We start from the raw sequence: 21,977 nt of genomic DNA on the forward strand, positions 1-21,977 counted from the left end.
TCCTGGCTCTCATTTTTGCTGTTTCACCTGGTTGGGCTGTGCTCAAAAAAATCGATATGGCAATATATCGTCATGTGCTCCGTGCAAATACATGTATCGATGCAGATGTTACAGAATCGATGTGGCTGCACAGCTGTGATGCGAGTTTATAAAGATAATTGATAATGGTGCAGTTCACATTAACACCACAGCCACAGCTCTGGGATTAAAATATTGATATGTATTTCTAGGATCTCTGAGGAACTGGTTTGATGCCTCTGACTTACGCCTCTGCTGTTATTCTCAACGATAAAGAGCAGCTGTGGTAGTGAATTCTGTGTGGGGCATTATCCAAAAATCTATGTTTATCACGATATGTATCATAATCGTGGAGTTGTGGGAAATAGCCAGCTTTACTTCCTGGTCAAAGCCCTGCGCGAGAACTGTGGAGCATGTGCAGAACAGCAGGGCCAGTTTAGTGTGAGGTGTAAACATGCAAGAGTAACTTTAACCCCAAACGCTTTATCCAGGTTGGTTATTACGACTTCAGCTTAGTACAACATTTCAACACTTATTTAAAAAGTCCAGTTTCAGTTTGAAAAACACAATAATAAACTTTTTGTCATCATGTAAACATCTTCTCATACGTGATACAACATGGTTTGTCCTGGGTAAATTAAAACAGCTTTTCTAAAACAACTCTTCTTTTTTTTTAACTTTTCATTACCATGAACATCTTTGTTTTGAATTTTGTGATTTCTCCAAAAAGAGTGTTTTGGTCGGACGCAGAGCTTTCGATTCCTTTGGGAGAGGTGTTCACACACTTGATTTTGAAATGAGCTCCTTCTTCTCACCCCACACACACACACACACACACACACACACACACACACACACACACACACACACACACACACACACACACACACACACACACACACACACACACACTAACCTGATTGGTTGAGGGAAAGTCAAGGCCTGCGTCTTGCACACCCAGGAACATGGTGTCCCCATCCAGCTGGAGAGAAACAGGAGAACAATGTCAACAAACTATGACCAAACACAGCAAACAGAGAACAGCCAATAAGAGAAGACGAAGCTTACAGATAACCAGGTAGCTCGCAGTATGAACAACAAGTCATTATCTTATTTATTTAAATAATTTATTTCTTTATTTTATTTGTACTTTTCTACTCTTTTACTCGTTTTTTTCTACTCAGGGAGAAACGCACAAAAATTCCAATTCCAGAAGAGTCTATCTACAGACTTAGGGCCCTGTTGTGAATGTTGGACCAGGTGACTTTGATTGGCAGAGGTTAGTGGGCAGGAGGGGGGTGTAGACCTGGATTAGAGAGTTAAGGTATGGAGCCCTTTTTTGTCCCTGTTCTGTAAGCGAGCAGGGTTTTGAATTTGATGTGCTGCCTCAGGTTGGTTGGAGACCAGTAACACGGCTCTGTTCTGGATCATTTGAAGAGGTTTGAATGATAATCTTCTCCAATGATCTCTCCAGTAGATTAGGGTAGAAAAAAATCAGTTCACAACAATAACAAAAGTAAGAAATGTACATTGGACAAGTAATTCTGATATATATATATTTTTTAATCTAAAGAGAGCTTTCTTCAGAAGAAACATTTTTGATGGTTCATAAAAAATATCCTCACTTCTTTTTCTTTTTCCCAGCTCAATCCCTTTCTCTTTCCATGTTCTGAAGCTTCCTTCCTATATTCTGATTTATACAGCATACATGTGTTTTTCATTGGTTTCTATTTTTACAACAGCTTCATTTTCATGAGCCAAATCCTCACAGGGTCTTTAAAGTGCTCGAACTTCATCATCAAAAAAAACACTCAAATTGTCAGGGTCCATTATTGATTGTGCTGCTGATTAACTTTACACACGTGTTGGACAAATGTCACTCACAGCCGGAGGATATCGCTGTCAGACAGGAGGGGGGGGAATCTCAAGAGGAGAGACATGACGTCAGAGGAATGAGAATTCGTGCAACCTGTAGTTCAACATCATCAACAGCACTATTCAAGAGTGGAGGAGAACATACTGGTGAACAGAAAACAGAATGAAGCAGATTTAAAACGTGCACAGAGATCGCATAGAACCATTCGCATACAGTCTATGAACGTCTGATATATACCTCCAACCCCCCCCCCCCCCCCCCCCCCCCCCCCCCCCCCCCCCCACCCACTCACTTTGAATCTTAGTAAATATTTTCTGCTGACTTCACACATCAGCTCACCCTGACTTCCAGCCGACAAAATGTACTAGGAGGCTGGCAGGAAAACCGCTGGGTAAATCTGGAATCTGTTTGCGTTCACACAAACCTGAAAAACTTCAGAAAGTTTCAAGGAGTTTTGTGTGTGAAAGCATCATTTTTGTAATCTTAAACGTGGTTGAGAGGGCTAATTCATCAGATCGGGACAAATCGAGAAAAAGTACGTGCTTGACTTTAGAATAACTTGTTAGTTAGCAGCTAGCTAGTTAGCACCTAAGCCAGGCCTTACACTACAACTTTTTTTATTTCTTTGTCTGAAAAGTGACTCATCGTGATATTCGTCAAATGTGTCTTTTATTGATCATTTTCAGTGGCTAGCTAATTAATTATTCTATTTCAAGAGTCGACCTGCAGTTTCCATTACAGGTGATACCAGATAACAACAAACACATAGCGCTCTGAATCCATAAAGCATATTCAAATCACTCATAGAATACCAGGTACACACTCATTGTCTGGGTTGTTAAACACACAAGAAGAACATTTGAACAGGTGGATACACACACACACACACACACACACACACACACACACAAACTGTCTCTCACACACACACACACACACACACACACACACACACACACACACACACACAAAGATGGACAGGTGGACGGGCAGGTGTAACTGCCCTATCCATTCCCCAGCTGTTGGGTGTTATGCAAATGAGGTGTAGGTTTACAGAGTCAACAGAAAAACAGTGTTTTATCATGTGACCTAACCCCAAACACACACACACATGATATGTCTTAATTAATGAAATGTTTTAAACGACATTATAAACATGTATGTAGTGGATGAGATCTGTTCATCTGCCTCGTCTTTCTTCTTCCTCTCTGGGACAAAACAGAGATCCGAGACAAAGCAGACAGGCTGACCTCACTGTCACATCACGCTCTTCCCTTCACTTTTTGACCACATGCTGCACATGAAAGTGTGAGATAGAGTTAGTGAACATCTTGCAGATTCAAACATCCTTCCTGCCATTATCGTGTGTTAAAACAAATCCCCAAACTCAACCTTTTTATCTCGATCCATAAAGTTCTCCCGTAAAGGTTACAAAACAAAAGACAGGATGTGTTGTTGTTATGCTCGCTTTAAAATTGTTACATGTTAGGAGATATGTGTTACCTTTCACCAAATCAGGCTAAAAGAAAGAGCAAGTTACAGATGTTAGCTATGAGGCTAATGTTTCCCTGCGATCCCCAATAATAAGCACTATCAGACGAGAAGAACAGAGAAAAAAGCCAGGGGAAAATAATGATGATTTTTTTTTGTTGTTGTTTTCAGCTTGCACTTGGTGTGAGAGGTAAAGTAAAACAGTGTCTCTTAAACCTTTACTCTGGTTGGTAGCTTATGTGTGCCAAGATGGCCATCGCTTCGGCGAGGAGAGAGTTTGGTGAGGCTTTAGAGAAGGATGTTTCCCTCAAGGGAGTAACTTTTGAATAGTCCTTTCCACACACTAATCCTGCAACAGTGTCAGAACAAACCTCTGCCATAACCCAGCCTTTCCTCTAAACCACACAGCAGCCCAATAAGTGTGTCTAAGTGTGTCATGTACACGGTGTTACTGTGTGCTGGAGGAATCTGTTATGCCTTTGTAACACATTTTTTTTAACGTTGCCTGTTCAAGACCGGACTGTTGTGCTCCTGTTGCAACATGCCGTCAATAAAATAGGGAATGTTTGTCCATACTGAGGTGTTGAGAAAGAAAGTATGAGCTGCACCCCCCGGAATCAGGATCAGCTTTGTGTGCACATACAGGGAATGTGACACATAAATAATTATTAACTATGCATAAAATCATTTAGAAAAAAAGCAGGGGGGGGGAGTGAGGAGGAGGAAGCCAAAGTCTGGAGCGGCTTCAGTCTGAGCTGGATCCGACCGCACCAGAGGACCCGCTGTTATTACGCTGTGTTAGGGTTCAATTTAAAAGTACAAAGGCAGAGTGATGCCGGAGATTCTTTGCAGTATGTCAGTATCTCAGTGTTAAAGCACTTGTTACTACCTTCAAGAAGCTTAAAGACTCAGCCCCACTATTGTGCATATTAGACTAAGTAAAAGGTGCAACATTGGCATTCAACTGGCAGTCTGTAACGACCGAGGGTCTGCAGAGGTCCCAGGCGCCTTAAAATGTTGTATATGATGTGGTTCTGTTAGTCCAACAAACGTTGACCTCCAGCATTCACTTGGGGGGGGGGGGGGGTTACAGCCCAGTGTATGCTCCAAGTATGAGGCTATTGTTTGTGGCCCAAAAAAGTAGGACTACTTCTCCTTCTGGGTTAAGAATGTCCAAAGTGAAAGAGCTCAAGTATTTCTGGGTCTTGTTCAGAAAAACCGGGTCAAATGGACCATGAGATTGAAATGAGAAATGATGACTCTGCAGGCAAAACTGTTGTGATAGTAAAGGTGCTGCGGAGACAGAGGCTGAGGCTGTTGTTTAACCGTAATATTAAGGTTTTCACTCATGAAAGAATACAGGTGACTCATATAGGTGTCCTCTGCAAGCGGCCGGGCTCAGCCCTAGAAATAAAGCCAGAGAGCTCAGTAGAGTAGAGAGGCTGCTCTTCTGCTCGGTCAGGGCGCCTCCTGGTCACTTTTCTTTAGAGGCTTTCTGCGCACATCCATCTAGTAGGCGGGTTTTTTTTTTATATATATATATATATATATATATATATATATATATATATATATATATATATATATATATATATATATATATATATAAGTGAATTGTATATATCTTATCTCTCAAAGGAGTTCCTCAGGATCCCCCAAGAGGAGCTTGAGCTGCTGACCTGATGCTACTGTGAACAGCACCATTGAAAAAGGAAAATATTATAATTTCCTATATCAGTGTAATAAGATAATCCACTCGAAGTCATAGCCAATGCTTTTGACATATTTTACATTTTAATATATTTTTATAATTGAGACAATAAATCAGGGCACAGCTGAGGCAGCACCTTTATTTCTCTTTCTGGACTCCATGGTTATCAATTTATAATGAATCAATGCAGAGATATCTTTAATCAAAATGAAAAATAACTTATAGATTTGGCTTTTAAAAAGGATAACTGTTCTTTGTAAAGTTCCCGAGTATCACGTCCTCTCTTGCCTCTACAAGAAGTATCTTTTACAGTATCTTTGTTTTTTCTGGGTGAACATCTCGAGACAAAAAAAGGAATAGCAAGGTTTGTAGTCAAACCAAATTATCTCCTCTCTCTCTCTCTCTCTCTCTCTCTCTCTCTCCCCCCTTCGTTCCTCTGTCTCTTACTCTCTCATCTCTGCTGCTCCTGTGTGTGTGTGTGTGTGTGTGTGTGTGTGTGTGTGTGTGTGTGTGTGTGTGTGTGTATAAATATGTGCGAGTAAAGCAAAGGTTTGAATAACAAGCAGCCAGCTAAGTGGGTCAGGGTCGGAGGAAGGGGGGAGAAAGGGGAAGAGAGACTATTAGGATGACAGACAAGGACAAAGGAAAAAAAAAAGAGGAATAGTGTTATGTGGAAAAAGGAGCAAAAGAAGGAAAAGAAGGAACAAGAGATTGGAAGACAATACAAAATATATTTAATTAGAGGAGGGGGTAGTAAGTGAAGAGAAAAAAGGCGTAATGTGTGTTATAACAAGATGGATAAAAATGTGTGGACTGTTAACTCCGATTTCTAAATGCTGAAATAAAGTCGCTCAGTGTTCAGTCTTTAAGATATGCTTCGGATATGTCATGAAAATAAAAAATATTCTAATTTATTGTTGGACTTTCTGAAAATCTCTTGGAAAATTTGGGCGATAAAATGACATGAGAAAATATATCTCACATGTTTTTTTAAATACCTATCAGTCGCACAAGGCTGGTAAAATGTCTCTCTAAATAACGCCAGTGTCATTGAAGGAAACATGCATTTCTTCCCCGGTTATGATGTTATTTTGTGAAAATGTTAAAGAAGATAAAATTAACTTTATTGTCCCAGTGGGAAATTTGACTTTGACTTCACAGTGCTCTGAAGCAAAGTATCAAAGTAAAACATGTCAATAAAATCATCTTTAAATAGCATACATAGTAAATGACTAAAACCATAAATATGTAGGCTAACAGTGATGAACAACAGCAGCTACACAGACAGTGTCATGCTGCAGAGCGTTGTTTCTCTCATTGGATTGGAGGGTTTGGACTGAGCTGAATGGATTTGAGATGACTTGTAACTGCATAACGGGACATAAATCAACTTACAAGCCTGTACAGAGAGAGAGAAAGACAGATCGAGAAGAGAGGAGGTAAACGGATGACTCAAAGTGTGTGAGGGTGTGTGTGTCTGTGTGTGCATTTTGTGCAGCTGTTGTAGTTCTTCTCAGCATTGTTTTTCCATCTTATCACTGTCTCCATGACAACAATATAAACCAAGGTTTATTGTCTAAAGAGTAATCAGTCCAGAATCTGTGTGTGTGTGTGTGTGTGTGTGTGTGTGTGTGTGTGTGTGTGTGTGTGTGTGTGTGTGTGTGTGTGTGTGTGTGTGTGTGTGTGTGTGTGTGTGTAAGTAGTACTGTCATTGTTATATGTTCCCATCTTGAGTCAGACGGTGGATTAGGTGTAATAAACGTTAGTCAGTGTGAAAGATACTGACTCCATGACCCCAAAATATTTTCTTTCTACCGTTGACAAGATGAGAAGCACGCAGGATCAACTCTGTTCTTGTCAATGTGTTTTAGAAACAGGTGTTGAGCCTTTTCCCTGGAGATTATCAAAACATGGGAAACTTGCACTTTGTCTGCACTTTGTAAGTTACAAGATTACATAGGTTTGTTACCAAGTTTTGCCAAAGATGTACGTCATATGATGGTCTTAGACCCGTGCAGAATCTTAGTGGGTCATTGAGTATATGTATATTTCTTTTGTCTTCTCCATGTCGATTCCCAACCACATTCCCCTTGAGAAGCATTGAGGCTGCATTTGCTATATGCTAAACAAAAGTTCTGACACCTGCAGTATGTTGGTGCAAATCTAGAATTCTTATCTTGATTCATATTCTTATCTTGATTCATAGCATAAAGATCATTTTGCAAAAGGAGCCAGCTCAAATCTATAGAAGAGATGCACCAGTCCTGGTATCAGATATCGGCCCCATCCTGATTGGATAGATCTGAGAGACCAATCTATGCAATTCAGTTCTATGCTGTCATTGTCTTTAGTGCTACGATAGGCCTGTGCATGTTGCTAGGCGGAGCCAACATAGCATGAAGGAAGCTAACAACAAAAGCAAAACAGTTTGGAGGTATTTCACACTCGTCATGCCAACAACTTCTACGACTACTTGCAATATTTGCAGAGCTCATGTTTTGAGGGCTGGTTGTTGGAGAACAAATTGAACCAAACAAAGACGGCAGCCGAAACAAAAACAGAGCTGTTATCTTTGTTGGCTGCGTCCCAGTGATGGTTTGGAGTACTTATGGAACCACTGTACATTCTTCTGAGCGCTCCGCCTGCCATATACAAAGAAGGTACAAGAACACTTCTTAACTGAGTTAATGGATGCAAAACAATGAGCAGATACTTCAGATGACATTACCGCTCAGTGCTGTGCTATGCGCTAAAGACTCAGTTCAAACACTAGTAACTCGATTTCAACTGCCATCAAGGAAAAGCTTTATCAGGTCATTAAAGAGAGACAATGCTAGCATTATGAAAAAGACATGGACAACATGGGAGTGCACAGCGTCGGCTTATTTTGCACATACAATGCAGCTCTCATCAATCAATCAAAACAGTATTGCAGGCAGCACAATAACTAAATAACTTAAATTGTCAATAAAACAGACAGTATGAAATACAGTAAAAAGGCAAGATACCTACAAACTTTCAGCTAGTTTATGAATTTATGTATTTCATTTTTTTTTACAAAGACAGAAAAGCCTGATGCTGCCTTACACATACATGATACCAATGTTCATCCTCACATTGATGATGGTAGAGGCTGCTGAGTAAAGTGTGCGTCATTAGTAACTGATCCATTCATACACAATAACACACCACTGACAAAGCAGCATGAACATCTCTGGGTTAAGTGTCTTGCCCATGGATACATCCGACATGCGGCCGCAGGAGCTGGGGATGGAAACCCCCGACCTTCCGGCTGAGAGACAACCGACCTTTCCACTGAGCCACATCCGCCCCCAAATGACATCCAATCTGTTAACTAATGTCAGTAATTTGGTGAAATTACAAAACGTGCTCGTCCCTTGTGAATGTGCTGCTCAATTCAATTTTAATTCAAACGTTTATAGAGGGGGGCGGGGGGTCTCGGGAGGGCCCAGGACACCACACAACGTAAAAGACTGATCCGGGTAAAGCAATAGAGTCTGACACTATGATGACAAAATTTGCCTTTATATCCAAGTATCAGTCCTGATTTAGTCTGACATATTCACAGTATTAAAGAAAGAGCTGAGAGAAGAACAAACTGGCAAACAGAAAACAGAAAGAAACAGTTTCATTGACGGGAACATAAAGTCTATGTCCTCATCAACCGTTCCCACAATACTTTCTGCTGCATTCTCACATCAGCTCACCCTGGTTAAAGTGGAATAAAACAGCTGTTTGCGTTCACACATTTAGCTTATCCTGAAACTTCAGGAAGTTTTGTGCAAGTCTGAAAGAATCAGAGAGTAAACGATGAATACACTCGTTGTGTCTCTCAGCAACAAAACTTAAAAAATGTCTTGATAGGCAGATCGAGACGTCTCTGATTTAAAACCAAATGCTTACTGACAAAATAATTTAGCCTGACTTAGATTGTCTCTCGACGTAACATACCAGATGATGACACCATTAAAATCCAAATATGACAATTCTCAATGTACGCACAGAATAGAAGTCGCAGAGTTTCCCATGAATCTGTGTGGTTAAAAAAAAACCGTTTCAAATCAGACATTTGAAAAGTGACATTTTGATTTGAAACAGGCGTGTTGTTTCAGTTCTTGGTGTAAGATCTTAAACAAAAGCTGAGTGCAAACAAAAACAATCAACAGCTCCTTAATATTTCCTCAGGAACAGATCCAGTCATTTCAGGAGTTAGTTGATCCTGGCTATTGTCACTAATTCACTAGACACACAGACACAGACACACACACACACACACACACACACACACACACAGACACACACACACACACACACACACACACACAGACACACACACACACACACACACACACAGAACAATGCAGCAATGATTTTAGTATGTGATTTGATTGCAATATGTTTGTTTTGGAAAAGGAATCCTGATAATTAGTCTCTTCTGGCAGGGCTCTGTCTTCGCCCATCTGTCCCATTTGGCACCTCTCCACCAACCAGGAGTCCCTCATCCCTGCATCCACATAAGTCAACCAACTGAGACGCTTTCACAAACACCAGCACACAGGCAACAGTGCTGAAAGTAAACCCAATCATCAGCATGCTTAATAGGAGAGGGGGAGGGTCTTCGGTTGTGTGTGTGTGTGGGGGGGGGGTTCTGGCGAGGTGTTCAGTAGCAGGAATTATAGCCAACATGGACAGACGGACAGACAGATTGACTGGTTGTTATGAAAGATAATTAGATGAGATGCCTACACTTTGGCTAGTTAGAAACTGTAGGATGGGACAATGGGACATGAAAACACACACACACACACACACACACACACACACACACACACACACACACACACACACACACACACACACACACACACACACACACACACACACACACACACACACACACACACACACAGTATGAAAACAGGAAGGCAGAGCTGAGAGAGGGGGCCAAAGGATCACATAACTTGAGATAAGATAACTGGAGGTGTAGTTTATCTTTTTAAACCACCGTGGATGATTGTATTAAAGGAGATGTATGAAAAGCAGCTGTTTAAAAATGTGCCGACAAATCCATTTGAATAATTGTTTGTAATCCTGACTGACTGACTGGCTGTGCTTTACAGAGGAGTCACCATGAGGGGACACAGACTTGCCAGTGATCATGACGTACAGTAACATCAGTCAGCTCATGACTCATGGGGAGCAGATATTATAATTACATGAACAGGAAGTGTGTACCCTGCAGGTATACACTATAAGCCTAACACTAAGAACAATAGAGTGTGATGACTGGAACTGACTTTCAGTGTTATGTAGAATCAGAGCCTAGAGGTGCATGCTGCAGCGGAGGCCAGCTTTATGAAATGCAGCTGAGTGTGAGGGCTACGAGCAGACAAAAGCAAGAGAAGAATGTTTTTTAATGAAGGTTTGATTGAAGGGAGGTAGAGGGTGTGAGACACTCTATGTGTTTGTATTGGGAAGAACTTCAAATACAACTCTCAGTTATGGGTTTGTAAGCGTTTCTCAGTACCTGTAATTTGAATTGCCCCCCGGGGACAAATAAAGTTTTTTGAATTGAATTGAATTAAATTGAATAAGCTAGTAAAAAAAAAGAACAAAAACCACAATGGTCTGCTTCTATCCTGCTGCAGGCCGCCGCATAGTTTCCGTCAATTAATTGAATTTCAACTTTAATCGCGATTAAAAAATAAGTTGCTGATTGATATCTCTCATCCCTATACAACATTTGTGTCCAAATAAAAATGATCAAACACCGATTTCCCCTTTGAGATAAATAAGGTGTCTTCAGTGTAACAGCTAACAGTAGATACTACGGCCCCAACTGATATGGGATTTTTGGGGCCGATACCGATACAGAGAAAAAATCCAATACCAATATATTGGTCGATATCTTTTTAAGATCTATGTTCGATCTGCAGAGATATGTTTAGATAAACATATGGTATCCAACACTTGTGGAAAAGATGATACAGTACAGTGTTTCCCCTAGGTTTACAGCATTGGGGACATGCCGACATGCCGACACAAACACTTGAAGGAATCTTGGTGTTCATGTGTTACTTTTAATGACAGCTGTCCTTTTCTATCAGAAAGGTATCCTTAAATGACTTCTTTCCCTGATTTCTGACTCTATCCACTATCCTATCTCTACAATAAAGTCACAAAAAGCCCCAAAAATAAATCTTAATTTTTTATTTTTTTTTTAAACCTTGACCTTTAGGGGGAGGGGGGGGGGGGGGAGTGCCCCCCAATATAATGGTAGGGGAAACACTGCAGTATGATGTAGACAAGACGTTCACTCAACTGGAGAGTAACTACGCATGTAGTCACCGCTTCACACGCAGACTGATGATGCTCCATATAGCGCCCTCTGCTGGTGACAACCACAAAGAGAACTGCTAGTGTAATACAACGATACTCAAATTAAACGCTATTTGACTGGTAAATAAATCGAGTAATGTTGGCGCATATCTGCGATAGAATTAGACGATTCAGATAGTCCCAGGATATACTGACATCAGACGATATTATTGGCAGGCACATTAATCGATTGGGCTCTATCTAGTACTGTGATGACATCGTGATTATGATCCTAGTCCTGGGCCGTGCAGATATCCGAGTGTAGAGCAGCACCATACATGAATCAGATGACGGCTGTGTGACAGACTTAGGTTATCTTAAGTTATGAGGGATGTGCGGCTTCAATTTTAAAGGATACAAAACACATTTTAGTTTGTGCTGTTCTCAATGACTTTGCTTTTTCTGTCATTTATAAGCTACTGTTCCTCTTTCCATTTCTATCTCTTCTATGTGTTTTTCAAATGTCATTGTCCACTCACTGCTTTGAAATTGCTTCTCTGCTCTCCTTCAATCTATATCCTGTTAGTAACTAAGGTCTCTCCTCCCAGTTCTCTCATCCTCTCTATTTGCTTAAGAAATACCTCACCCTGCTTTCACAATCATCATGTTTACATTAGGACCTCTCTCTCTCTCTCTCCTCCCCCCTCTCTCGCCTGCCCTTCCTCCACTAACGTCCTGTATTTTTAATATCTTTGCACCTCGTTCTTTCTTTCTTTCTCAAACTAACAAGCTTAATTTAACCGACGACTTTTTTCCCCAAAGAATACTTACTGACTGAGCAGCTTGATTAGACAATGTGTAATATCACAATACTAACTAACTTCTTAATTAACTGAATAACCCAAACATCTAGGAGAATCATTATGAGCACAAGAATACATCCGACTGTCTTCATAGATCACAGAGTCTCTGAAAGAGTTTTAAGAGAGTGCTTTATTATGCCACCGTTTTTAACCTGATCAGCAGATTAAATAGTCTGAGTTTTATTTTATTTTAAAAATGTGCACCCCCTTGGTTTCATTTATATTCAGGTTTGATTAGTTATTATCTCCAGCCATGACCTTATATTTGACTTTATTGCAGACTTTAAAGATCTGATCAGCAGAACTTGTAAGAGGAAGTAAACAATACCTCGGCTAAGGGGTCTCAAAGGGATTTTATTTTAACGGGATTTGACAATCTCCCTATTTAGTTTTACAATGGATAGGAAACTATGTAACTTGAAGTTGTGATGGACAAGTTTAGGCTTTCATTTTTTTTTTCAACTAACTTATAAATATTAGACTAGATATTAATGGTAAACAGATATAAAAACTTCAATGACACTTTAATAACTTTTCAGATGATACATTTTATATAGTATTACTATATCCTTTAAAAGGAAGACATAAACACAGCAGAGATCCAGTCTATCCTGTGTAAATGTGTCTCTGAGTCATGACTGTCTACAATGAGTGAGAAGCTTGAGTCCCCTTGGCTGTGTTGTTGTCAGAGCCGTGTTTACATGGACGGGACGGCCGGCTCCTCCCCTTGTGTATAAAAGCTGTTTTAGTCAAGAACTAGAGAGAAGAAGAACATACTCACTGATTATTTAAATGTAAAATTACCGTGTAAATTTATCTGCAATGTGAAGCTACTAGCTAACTAAAGTGTGCTAGCATTAGCCCGGTAGCACAACAATGTAGGCCACTGCAGCTCGAGCCAGGACAATTTATTCCACCGGTTGTGTGTGAACGGGAGGGGGGGTTGGAGGTGTGTCGCTGGAGGAGAGCGGAGGCTTCACTGATGCTGCTTAAAGTCTTAATATGTGATTTTTCACACTTAAATGTAATATAAATCAAGTATATCCTCTGAAAATAACTCTGTGAGTCATGACTGTCTACAATGGGTGTAACACCCGAGTCCCACTGTCTGTGATGTTTTCAGAGTCCTATCTTCACTTTGTTTACATCGCCCGGACGGCCGGCTGACTCCTCCCCTCTTGTATAAAAGTTGTTTAATTGAGGGACTAGAGAAAAGAAGAATAACATACTGTACTCACTGCTTAACTGTGTTTCTAGATCACGCTCATTTCAGGTAAATTTACATGCAGTGTGAAGATACCAGCATAATAAAGATCACTAGCATTAGCATGCTAACACAACAATGCAACAGGAGTTGTTTTGGTTTCATGCTGGAAATCACACATTCTTCCTGTTAGCATCCACACATTATAATATCACAGGGACAATACTAACCTTTTAGGATGTTTGACCTCAAACAGCTTTCTGCAATGTTTGCTGCTTCACACAAACCAAAAACTTAATTGCTCCACATATTCTTATTCTTATTCATTCTTTTAAACATGTTTACAGCTCTGAATGTGTGTGTGGGTAAGGTGAGATATGTTTGGCTTGTGTTTGTGTGCTGATGACAATAAAGATCTATCTAAACACACTCACTTCTCTTTTTCAGTGACTTATCTACAGAGGAAGCTTGATATTAAATAATTTATTACAGCTCCACCTGTTTTGTTTGATCACATGCTCCCCTCGCCCTCCGTTATGTGATCCAAACATTGTCTACAATTTATGTACAAACAAATGAAAGCAGTCATGATCATATTTCTAACTTAAATAACGAGGTTAACACAACAATATGTTACAATATATACTTTACAACCTTAAAATAGTCGTTTGAAATTTCACATTACATCACATCCTGCAGCTTCTCTGGCCCCGCCCTCACCTCCTCTCTGACTGAATATGTCTGACAAAATACATCAACACAACTCATATTTTAAAAGTTTCACTATCGATTTCATCATGACGATAAACATGAAATCAAACATTCATTTTATTCTATTGTTTTTTTGCCATAATTAAGTTACTGTGATAACGTTCAATCAACCAGACGTTTGTTTTTCTCTTTCAAAATAAAGTTTTTAATCCAAACAGGAAACAAAGTACCGTATAGACCTAAGTCGGTATAAAATAAAACTTACAAATGCTTTCATGTAAAGCTAAAATATTAAGTACCATTAAAAATAAATGCATTCTTAGAAGAGGATTAAAATTGAAAACAGATCTTTTTCTTTGACACTTCATGCATACGGCTGCTTGAGGATGGATTACTGTGGGACAGTGGGTGTATTTAAGGGGCTGCAGCTGTGTCATGTTTGGCCAATTGTTAGGGGACCAAAAATGCAAGTGCAGATTCTTTTGTCCCACTCTCTCTCTCTTATGAGAGAGAGAGTGGGTAATGTTTGAGAAGCAGGATATTTTTTTAAATAAGCATAAACTAATTCAAAAAAGACGTAATGATCGTGATTAATAATGGTGATCTCAATATTGATCGTGATAATCACTTTGACCATAATCGTGCAGCCTAAGCTCCCTGTACTGCACAGCCACATAGTGGCACATCTCAATAGAACGGCGGCGTCACACCCTCTGCTAGCAAACAAATGCAAGTTGTCTGAGGCGCTACAGGACTATGTGCAGTCGCACTCAGATGCCTGCGGAGGGCGCAGACAGCACCAAAACAAATTACTACATAATGTTGCTTTGAAGGGACTCGGTTCAGATTTGAAGTGCTCATAACAGTAAGAAGACCCCAACATATGCACACCCCCTTAAGATAAATGAACATAAACCTATCTAGCAATATACAAGTCCTAGGAACAATTTATAAATATGTTGTCTTTCTAGTGGTGATTGTTCAGCAGAATGTCTCTGTTTGATTGATATGGCCGACCACTATTACATACAGAGAGAGAGTGAGAGAGTAAGAGAGAGAGAGAGTAAGAGAGAGAGAGACTCAAATACCCACTCTCTGCTCTGTTCCTCTTCTTTATCTCTTGTTCTGTTTCTCCTGTGCCTCCTAAGTTCCTCTCCCACTTCCTGTCTCTCTCCCTCTCTCCTGCGCCCTTTCTTTCATTGCTTTTTAAATAACCTCCATCCCTCTCTGTTTTCTCCCTCTCTCTGCCTCCCCACAGAGTAATATGATCTTTTCTATCAGGCCTACAGAGCCGTGAATCAAAAGACAGAGAGAGAGAGAGAGAGAGAGAGAGAGAAATATAGTACAAACCTCAAACCTTCATGGCCCCACCCCCACTACACTCGCCTGCTCTCTCTCATCTACAACATCCCTACCCCCAACAACCCTCCTCTCGTTCTCTCTCCTCTTACGCTCTCTCTCTCTCTCTCTTCAGTCCCTACCCCCAACCATACAGCTTTCTCTCTCTCTCTCTCTCTCTCTCTCAACAACACCATCCACTATCTTTTATCTCTCCCTTCCTCTTTCTGAAACAAATACACTGACAGCAGCAGCACTTTATGATGCTGTGCAGCGAGCATATCTACATCCACTGTTACACGTTGAGCTTAAAGAAAGCATGCAGGTATACAACACAGTTAGTTCAGACACTGAATGTGGTTTAGGATTACATAAACACAGTGAATAATTGTTTCAAAAAAACTTAAATACCATTTAAGGAAATCCAGTTTGTAGTGTGTGTGTGTGTGTGTGTGTGTGTGTGTGTGTGTGTGTGTGTGTGTGTGTGTGTGTGTGTGTTGTCTAACATGTTGATGAAAGCATGGTATCTTGTTTTAGTCTGTGAAATCCTGCAACTCTTGCATTTTTGTGCCATGCATGCATCTATTCTGAAAATGAGTTTTCGCTTTCTTTTAAATATATTTGTTTTGTCTTTTTGTAGGTTGGACTTAAACCCGGGCTAACATCTCTACTTCGGGGATGAGCTAACCGCTTTGTCATCAGGGCTCTAAATAGTTTCCCTTTGAGGACAAATCAAGTAAACTTTCTTAAATCTGTACCACCTCATCGAGACATCATGGTGTTTTCAAGTCTCGCCCAATCTGCTGACCACATTTCTGCTCAACATAAACATGTAGTTGGAAGGGGTACAATTACTCGAGTACTCGTTGATGTCCTTATTCGAGTAACGTTTCACTACTCTCACAGCTGCTAACTCATCATTTAGGCTTCTACAATTCTACATTTCACTTAGCAGACGCTTTTATCCAAAGCGACGTACATCAGAGAGTAAGTACAATACAAGCAAGGATCTAGAAAAAAGGGAACAATGTCAGTAAGAGCAAACGATCAGCTTTGAGTCTGATTGGACACACAGGTGCTGACAGGAAGTGACCAGAGGCAAAGCACAACATTGAGGGCAGTTCTTGAGAGCTCTAATCAGTATAGAAACCATCTTATAAGTCATCGTTATCAAACAAAAACCATCGTCATTACCATCATCATCATCATCAATAATATGGAGACCATCATCATTAAGTTAGTAGGTATTCATGAAAGAGCTGGGTCTTTAGCTTTTTCTTAAAGGTGCAGAGGGACTCTGCAGATCCAATGGAGTTTGGAAGTTCATTCCACCACCGGGGGGCGACAGAGGAGAAGAGGCTACAATAATTCAGCTCCGTTAGCCTTACATGCACCACGTCAGCCAGGAAAAGCGATGTCTGGAAGTACTGTGACAAAAAAGATGACGAAAATGTGCAATCCCAGATATGTGGCGTTGCATATCATAGAAATACTAGTTTGATGTTTAAAGCCCGAGGAGAAACCAGCAGCGACAGTCCTGCATCACATTAACTGAGAGCCCTGTTAGCATACGAGCGCAGAAGATTAGCCAACTAAATACGATGGCGTTTGTTGAGCCGGTGGGTAAAACACACCAGCACGGGGAAAAAAACACTACAAGAACGGAAAAGATGTAAGCAGGAAGCGTTGCAGAACTGAGGGTTGATATGTGTCAACAAAGTGCTGGTTATTACAGACTTGTGACTTGTGAGTCATGTGTTACTATGACTTCATTTCTTTCAGAACTGAGATTTTAAGTCCGCAGTACAGACATGCTGTAACAATGAGCAGCGCAACACAGAAAAGCGGACCACCTCAAAGGAGCTGCAGACGAGTTGGTCTGGGAGATCCATGTCCACTGATTGTTTTTTTTTAAAACAACGGAGAATTGAGAATCAAATAATTGACAACGCGTTCATAAGTTACTCGAATACTGAAATGACTGAAAATACCCTTCCCTAGTTTGTAACGTGGCAGTTTTAGCATCAAGTAGGTGGTTGCTTGTAGTGTGTTTAAATCATGTATTAGGCAAGGTTTCACACTGTTACGACATTGTTGTTGCTGAGGTGCTAAACAGAGAAAATCAGTCGGTCACTGATGCTCTGAGGAAACTGTTCCCATGCTAGAGAATAATCCAAACAAACACCGAGTTGTGTTTTCAGCCGAGCAGTTAGCAAAGACTAAAAAACACAAAAAGGTAAAGTGACAGAAAAGGATCTGAAAGATTACAAGAAATATTTATGTGTTGATACTTTACAAAGAAATCTAAGTTTATATCCTTCTGTCTTCTGATTCAAAAATGTCAAGGACATCACAAAGAAGACCAAAACTGGCTACTTTTTGTCAAATAATATAATCCATCATTTCTACATATAATGAAAGTGTTTTTAATCTTTATTAAATGATCAGATAAAATGTTGTTAATTACTTTTTGCAATCAAAATCAAGTCATTGTTGTGAGACTGAAAAGAGTCTGTCCTGAACGTTAATAGCTGCTGATCAGCTGCATAGTCTAATAATTAAGCAATTCATCACTGTCAGATAAGCATGGACTCACTGCACCATGTGTGCTTTTCAGATAGATAGATAGATAGATAGATAGATAGATAGATAGATAGATAGATAGGCAAGTCACTGAATCTACCAGCTCCAGGTTTGTTCTGTGAATCTGACCCTGACCTTTGACCCTGCCCTGAGCTTCCCAGACACCAATTAACTGAAGCATCACAAATGTGAAGCACTTTGGTAAACTCCACTATAGTAGCCTAAATATTATTTCAATATAATATGCGATCAAAATGTATGTCTCTCTCACATGCTTCATTCTTAATTTCTGTTTTTTTTTATTATTATTCCTATTATGTGATGCATATTGAAATTTGAGAACTTTTCAATTATTGGTTCACTTTTTAATTAAAGTCATTACATTACTGATTACTCGCCAGGGATGAAATTACAGCCTTCATATAATCCTGAGTGGATGTGATGGAAAGAAAAATGTAGTTACAGTCGACGGCTGCGTTAATAATTGGATCCCAATAAAGCAATTAATTAACACTTAATTGGCAAAGCGAGAAGCATGTGTAGCTAGAGAGAGGAGAGCTGGGTAATCATTAAAAAAAAAAAAAAAACACTAAATGCATGGTTTTTCATCTTTCAGGCAATGGGGGAATGATTCGCATGAGGCTATATCCACATTACGAGCCTTTCTTTTTGCTTACCTTGTTGGTCCCAAAGGCCGGGTCGGGGTAGGAGAGCTGCCCCAGCCTGCTGTGGTCTGTAGCGGCCAGAGGCTGAGGAGGAGGCGGGTAAACTGTTACATCCATGGCCGACAATACATCTACTTCTCCCGTCTGTCCGACTCTTCGAGATGCTTTCTCTGGTACTGTCTGTGCTCCTTTGTGTCAGAAAAACTACCGGGATAGACCTTACTATTGTTCTTAGAAAAGTTAGGAGGTTCTCCGTGTCCCTGAGGCACCAAAAGGAGACAAAAACCAAGGTGTGATAAAAACAAAAAAACGCTCTTCTGTTGGAGAAGAAATGCGCGTTTGAGGCAGGTAAGTCGGTGAGTATGGTTTAGGTCGGTGCTGCTGAGAGAAGCAAACTTCCCAGTTAACCAACTTATTTAATTCCTCACGTTTAAACAATAAATAGCAAAAGCGAACGCTCTAAAAACGTCGTTTTTCCCTCTCGGTACCGGTGTAGGTATCCAGTGGCGGAGTGCGGTTCGAACAGGTCTCGGTATTGGACCCCGTCTATCCCGTGTTTGGGACTCTGTGTTTAATGTTCCTCCTCCGTTGCGTGAGCTCGGTGCTGTGGTACCTCGCGGAGAAATCATACAAAGAGCCGCTGCATTAAGTGCACAGGAGTAAGCTGCGACAAGCCCGGATGTACATTTTCTACCAAAATAAAAGCACACACTTTGCCGAAAAAGATAATAAAAATAAAAAAGCTGGAAAAAGCAAAGAAAACGTACAAACTGCACATAAATCATTAAATAAGTCAAACTCAGAAAATGTACCTTCGTGCTGCTGTTAAAAATACCCGACAAAATATCAGTTTTGAGAGTATCCGTTTTACCTTCATGACATGGCTCATGTGGTGAGCTCCTTTTAGAAGTGGAGTCTCACAATGTTAGTTACTGCTAGTCCAGATTAGTCGTGTTTGAATTAAAGGAATGGATGAATATTGTATTTGTAAAAAAGTCAAAACGATTATCTTATATTATCTTATCTTAAAAGAAATATTGGAATAGGGGGAGAGATGATAAACTGCAGGAATGATTTCTGCTTTGTATTCCTCAAGTTCCTGTTGTCCACACCACACTGCCTTGCCGCTGAGGTGGAGGTCGGAGCAGGCCATGTCATAGTGCTTTTCTAGTCTTCTGACTACTCAAAGTGCTTTTACACTGAAGGTCACACCTACACATTCACACACTGATGGTAGAGACTGCTGTGTAAAGTGTCCATAAACTAATCCCATACATATAGACCTACACATTTACACACCGCCTAACTTGGGGTTAAGTTGCCCAAGAAGTCATTGGACATGTGTCTGCAGGAGGGGATCGAACCCCAACCTCCAGTTGAGAGATGACTGTCTGTACCACTGACCCACAGCCGCTTCATTGAGGGGTCACTGTATTTGATGGGTTTTTGGTGGTAACATGGTACATGACATATTAAAACTCAGGCAACTAGATATGGGGGGTTAAATTCTTACGCTTCGATTTCACATCTCAGCATCTTTTCCATTCATTACTATAAGTTTCTGCTTCAGTCTTTCCCCCAACAGCACTCTTGTTTCGCCCCCCCTCCCCAAGTGTACATTGAACCACAGCTTCCTGCCTGTCTACTCGTCCTTGTGTTATCCAGGCTGCATTCAATTTGACTTCTAGTGCAATAATTCATCAAAAAGAAAACTGTTCCTTTTTCTGTCTCTTCCTCTTCTGTCTGACCTCATCCTGTCTACGGTTGTGGATCAATACTCTGCCAGTCCCTTCAAGAGCTCCTTTTACTCTTGAACTTGTGACACTTTACAGCTTGATGTACTTCATTTTTTTCCAACATTGCCCTTTCCTACCGTGGCTTACGGTGGGAGATTCACAATTCACAATTGAAAACTTTCGATTTGGTGTAGCCGAGGGGATGAAGGTGTAAAATGTAATACATTTAATCTATAATCGTTAAGAGGTAGCCCTAATGCTCAGAGGTGTAGTGGAACCTAAAGAAGTGTATTTTAACTGTGTCCCAACCTGCAGAGGATAAACAGACTGTGTTATAAAACGTGACATGTAAGACTAATCATGCATATCTAGTTAGTTATCACCCAATTAGAGACAGAGTTGAAAAGGTCATCCCTTCACCATCCTACAGGAAATAATATTGCATCATACTGCTGAATATTTTCCATCAATCAATGGTGTGAATCAGAGGGGATTTAAAAGGGAGACTGAAAAAGCTTAAACTCTGCACTACACCATTGCTAATGCTCTCTGTGTTTGCTAGAAAGAGTTCAATATCTTTCTTTTTTCCCCACATCTTTTTATTTTCATGATGTGTATCAACACCAGTAGATAAACACACTCCTCCTCTCCCACCCCTTCCCAATAAATAAACCAAAAATAGTCAAATGGGTACAATATCTTTCTTAGCTCAACAGCCCCCCTGATATGTTTTCTAATTCCTGGGCCTATAGCTGCAGTTTTAACTATTAGATTGACAACCAGCACCAAAAATGTGGGACACAACATAAAAACTCTGACGGGGGCTGAGGGTCAAGCATCAGCCCGTTGTGACAGGGCCCAAACAGCGTCTCTGATGTTGGTGGAGTATTGTAGATCCACCAAACTCACTTGGATGTGTATATGAATGCAAGGGTTAAAATAGTAGATGTACTCTGATTGTACTTCCATATACCAGAAGACTGGTCTAAAGTGCTCAAAGGCCTGCCAATAGACCTGTTGGAGACCATGTTTTATAAATCTTGTTTGACAATAGACAGCATGTGCGCTCTGTCGGACTCATCTTTGACTCTCTGTGTTTACAGTAACCGGGGAACAGGAAGGATTTAGTGTCCCTCTGTGTCTTATTTTGTTGTCTAGTTTAGGCCTCCATCATGCAGGTCAGGCTGGAAACATTTTACATTTTGAACTCAAGGTGTCGTTTAGCCTTAAACTAAAAACTAAAAATGATTCAGTATCAGAGCCACCGTAATGTTAGAACAGGTGATTATAGCATGCTGGGCAAAGAATCTGCCTTTTCTACTTAATGAAAAAACATCTGCTTTACATTCAAGCCACTGCTGTTGCCTCCTTTGATGTAAAATGTTGATTGATTGATGCAATCATATTTAAAACAGTCATATGAAACCTATAGATTGTAGCTC

At 40.4% G+C, this 21,977-nt stretch overlaps 1 protein-coding gene across 1 annotated transcript in view; it reads right to left on the bottom strand.

Annotated features, from left to right (window-relative positions):
* tox (thymocyte selection-associated high mobility group box) overlaps nucleotides 1-19,419 on the bottom strand; it is a 46,160-nt gene extending 26,741 nt beyond the window's left edge. The window contains exons 1-2 of the mRNA XM_020629969.3: nucleotides 18,812-19,419; nucleotides 935-1,000 (exon numbers count right to left, since the gene is read on the bottom strand). Of these exons, the coding sequence (XP_020485625.2) occupies nucleotides 935-1,000; nucleotides 18,812-18,916 (171 nt within the window). The 5' untranslated portion in view covers nucleotides 18,917-19,419. The remainder of the gene's footprint in view (nucleotides 1-934; nucleotides 1,001-18,811) is intronic.
* Between the last annotated feature and the right edge of the window lie 2,558 nt (nucleotides 19,420-21,977).

Source organism: Labrus bergylta, chromosome 4 (assembly GCF_963930695.1).
Source record: "Labrus bergylta chromosome 4, fLabBer1.1, whole genome shotgun sequence".
NCBI classification, from domain to species: domain Eukaryota; kingdom Metazoa; phylum Chordata; class Actinopteri; order Labriformes; family Labridae; genus Labrus; species Labrus bergylta.